This window comes from Clinocottus analis, unplaced genomic scaffold, assembly GCF_023055335.1.
Source record: "Clinocottus analis isolate CAN_PGR_092001 unplaced genomic scaffold, fCliAna1.0.p SCAF_11, whole genome shotgun sequence".
Lineage (NCBI taxonomy): Eukaryota > Metazoa > Chordata > Actinopteri > Perciformes > Cottidae > Clinocottus > Clinocottus analis.
Genome location: NW_027175832.1, coordinates 271,338 through 275,203, shown reverse-complemented (window position 1 = coordinate 275,203; position 3,866 = coordinate 271,338). Strand labels below are relative to the sequence as shown.

General features: G+C 46.4%; 1 protein-coding gene across 1 annotated transcript in view; it reads right to left on the bottom strand.

The window, feature by feature from the left end:
- The window catches only part of LOC137781959 (uncharacterized), a 3,626-nt gene extending 2,190 nt beyond the window's left edge, over window positions 1-1,436 (bottom strand). The window contains exons 1-3 of the mRNA XM_068570993.1: window positions 979-1,436; window positions 113-200; window positions 1-28 (exon numbers count right to left, since the gene is read on the bottom strand). The exon at window positions 1-28 is cut by the window's left edge and continues 87 nt beyond it. Coding sequence (XP_068427094.1) covers window positions 1-28; window positions 113-200; window positions 979-1,269 — 407 coding nt within the window. The 5' untranslated portion in view covers window positions 1,270-1,436. The remainder of the gene's footprint in view (window positions 29-112; window positions 201-978) is intronic.
- Window positions 1,437-3,866: the final 2,430 nt, after the last annotated feature.

Here is a 3,866-nt window from a genome sequence, read left to right as displayed (position 1 = left end):
CCTCTGGGGACGGGCTTCCCTCGGACAGCTGCAAATTAGATTGAAAGGGTGAGAAAATGCTTCATTGCGCTTTGTTTTCAAGAAGACATTTTTTATAATCAAACACTTTTACCCATCGACTCTTCAGAAAAGGCAGTAGGGCCATCACATGTTTTAATTTGATCAGGCAGACAAGCAACGTCTGTGGTTTCCTCAGGCTCCTACACAAAGTAACAAGAGTAAAAGCTTAGAATCCATTAAAACTATGTTGGTTTCCATGTTAACGCCACCATATGTTTGACTTCACGTCTTCATTCTCTAACAAAACAACCTGTTTCATTATTTTACCACTTGCCAAATCAGGCATGCAAGTTACGAGATTTACCGGCCGACATGGCACTTAACTTGCCCGGGTCGAGTCTTGTTGAGCCCAGCGAAGGGCAACTGTGTGGCAACGGGCAACTGTGTGGCAACGCAACAAACAAGATGTAGATGAGGATCTGCAGCTCCTTCACATTTAGAAAGTAAAAGGTCAGGACGTGACGTTGTTGACGTTGTGTGTGTTTTCCATGGCGTTGTTGTGGCTCGAGTGTGTGAGTGTACTTTAAAGTACTTGTACTACCTATTGCATCACTCTGATGACTCCTGAACCAGCAGACACTAAACATGTGAACACCTGCAGTATTCATCCTAACCTGTACATCTCTCTCACTGTCGTGTTTCAAAGTAGAGACTGAACACAACAATAATAATCTCACTTTTTGTTAGTTTGTCTTAACTTAATCTGATAAACACCTAATAGTATTATATCTATTATATCTGGAAGGGGGCGAGACACTGAATACAGTAGTTAATACAATGCCCACCGATCACTCAGTTTAGGTTTTAAGTATGAAATCAAACAACCCTGACCAGATGGATCTATTATATAATGTATATCATACAATCGATCATACAATCGATCCTCCTCATGTGTTCCAGCTGTCACGGCAGACCCACCGCGCTCTCCCGGCTCCCCGCAGCCTCTCCCGGCTGCAGTGTCGGCACCGCGCCGGGGTTCAACGCGAGCTGCCCGGTCCCGCCTGGGCGGGTCGGGGTCCGGTGGTCCAAACAGACATCTTTAAAGTGCTCGCTGCAGATTGTGATGTCTGTCCAGGACGACTCTTTAAAGCGCTGCTTATTGGCCGCGGCGAGGAACTGGACCCACTCCAGTCTCCTCTCCGGATCCTCCGGCAACTTGAACCGCTGCGCGCCGCGACGCCCCGACTCACACCGGAGGACGGAGCACATGCCGGGGTCGGGCTGTGTCCCCGCGGCTGGTGCCGGGGTCGGGCTGTGTCCCCGCGGCTGGTGCCGGGGTCCGCTCGCGGCTTGAACGCGCCTCAAGAGACGGCGGACGGGGTCTCACTTCCGTCCTCAACGACAGCGCTAAGCTACGCGAGCTAGCCGCTGCTGCGACCGCGCGACGGCGACTCGAATGGGCGGGGTTTAGTGGAGGGTACGCGCGGTTTGGAGTGCGGCGTACACCGGCGTGTTGTGGTTCTGATACGCGGTGTGTTGGATCAGCACCGTGGTAGCTTTTGTTGGTTCGCTGTGGGAACACGTGTTATTAATATGAAACTTCTGGAGCAGTTAGTTACTAAAAGATGAGAACACAACTGAGTTTAGTCTGATAAAAGTTTCACAGACTCACAGAGAGCTGATGCGTTGTGCCCGCACAGGCGCCGGCAGGTGGCGCTGTTCGGCTTCAGAAGGGTTGCCAGTTTTTAACTATTTAACTAGTTGGACCTTTTTGTGTGTACTGTTGTTGATCATCGCCTCTGTATTACCACTATATAACAAACATTATCACTATAACCTTTATTTACTCGTTCCAATAGGATCAATATTTAATTTGCAAGAAAGACTTTATAAAATTAAACAAAATATTGAAGAACAATATAAAATATTGAAGAACAATGATGTGTCTCCACACACACGTGTGTGAATAGAACAATCACATGGCCAGTTTAGAAACTCAGTCAAATGTTTTTTGGAAACTTTCTTTTAAACCTCATTCTGTTATCACATCCTATAATACTGAGCCACACAAGGTGCTCAGGCTCATGTGCCTGGTTTTAAACACAAGGCCTCTAAACTCTGCCGGCTCTGTAACCATCAGGACGTCCAGTGAAGCAGCAAGTGACTCATAACACTAATATCCTGAAACACATCAGGCCTCCCACTGCAGGGCGAAATGATTTCTTTGTGGATCGACATCCTGTCTGCTTCCTCTGACACGTTATGTCCATTAATCAGTGCTGCATGCATGAGGCAGGCGATCAATATGTCATCACACTGACTCCTCCTTCTTTGTGTGTGTGTGTTCATGCTCGTGTTGTGTAGACAATAGCTATTGTTTAGTCCACAGATATCTGAATTGAAGTCTTTGTACTTAATGAGTGTTTGGCTTTATTCAGAAATAGAGCAATATCACTTAGCATGCCAATGTGAGTTGAGGGCAGTCTGCGTTCCACTTCAACTACTTTACTCACTTTGATGTCATCGTTCGCCGACAGAATATTTGCTGAAACTTCAAAGCTGATGCTCGGTAGGAATGTGCTGTTGAACTGTAAACACCAGGAGGAGGCGATGCATCCGTCAGCGCACACAAACAAGCAGTGTGTCCACGGTTTACACAGCAACAAACCCGTTGCTTCATGGGGATCGCCGTCAATATGCAGCTCCATGTGACTGAGCCCGAGGAACCCGGGATCACGATCCAAACAGTGGAGAGAATGAAATACTCTTGGATGTTTGAGTGCAACAGGAATTTGACCCTTAACTTCAATGTACGTCCTGTCCTCCATCAGCATATGATTCTGGGAACGAGGGCTGCGGTCCAGACACGCTCGCTTCCTTTCAGAGGAATGTTGGAGAATCTCCACAATGTTGTCAGAACGCCAGATCAGATTCATGCAGAAGATTAACGGTCTCACATACTGATCTGTGTTTTCACACATACAAGCTTCTCTGTCCAGCATGTTTCCTTCTTTGAAACATCGGCCATGTTCAGTGTGTTTAATATAAAAGCTCCTTGAACTGAAGGTCTGTCTGACCGCTGTCACGTGAGTAACCCTTCATTGATGCTGCCTGTTTCACTTTATAAATATACTAAAACAAACATTTGGTGAATAAAGTAAATACAGGAAGTGTCGCGGCGTGTTTTCAACACGGACCCATCACACAACTCTGCATTTACAATGAAAATGTGTGAAATTGTCTCCACCAGATTTCACACGCAGAACGACTGCTGAAACGTTTCAGAGCAGCAGGTGAAACCAAAGCTGCTGCCGGCTTTGTCCTGCTGCATTGTGGGGCTTATTGTCAGCGCGGTGTCACCGCCCGAACTGGAACAAGAGAAAGAAAGAAAGAGAGAGAGAGAGAGAGAGAGAGAGAGAGAGAGAGAGAGAGAGAGAGAGAGAGAGAGTGTGTGTGTGTGTGTGTGTGTGTGTGTGTGTGTGTGTGTGTGTGTAAGATCCATCCTGAAACAGACACCACATGACAGAGCTCTCATTCTCTCATCTTCACATGCCTTGGCTCTATAATATGATAATAATAAATGGGCAATGAAAGGGTTAATAACGCTGCGCGTTAGCAAAGCTGGATGCAGGCTCACAGGAACTAAAGACACTAATCTGGAAGAAACCTGTCTGTCACTGAGAGAATGTGATCGATGACGAGAAGAGAACCCGAGAGCAGACCGCTGAGGAAGAGGAAGAGGAAGTTTCAAACCATTACGAGAGTATTTCAGATGATCTTCATGTCAGCGAAGAAAAGAAAAACACATGAAACGATTCTCAAGTCAACAAACCAGTTAATGTATATTAGAATATTTTATTGCTTTA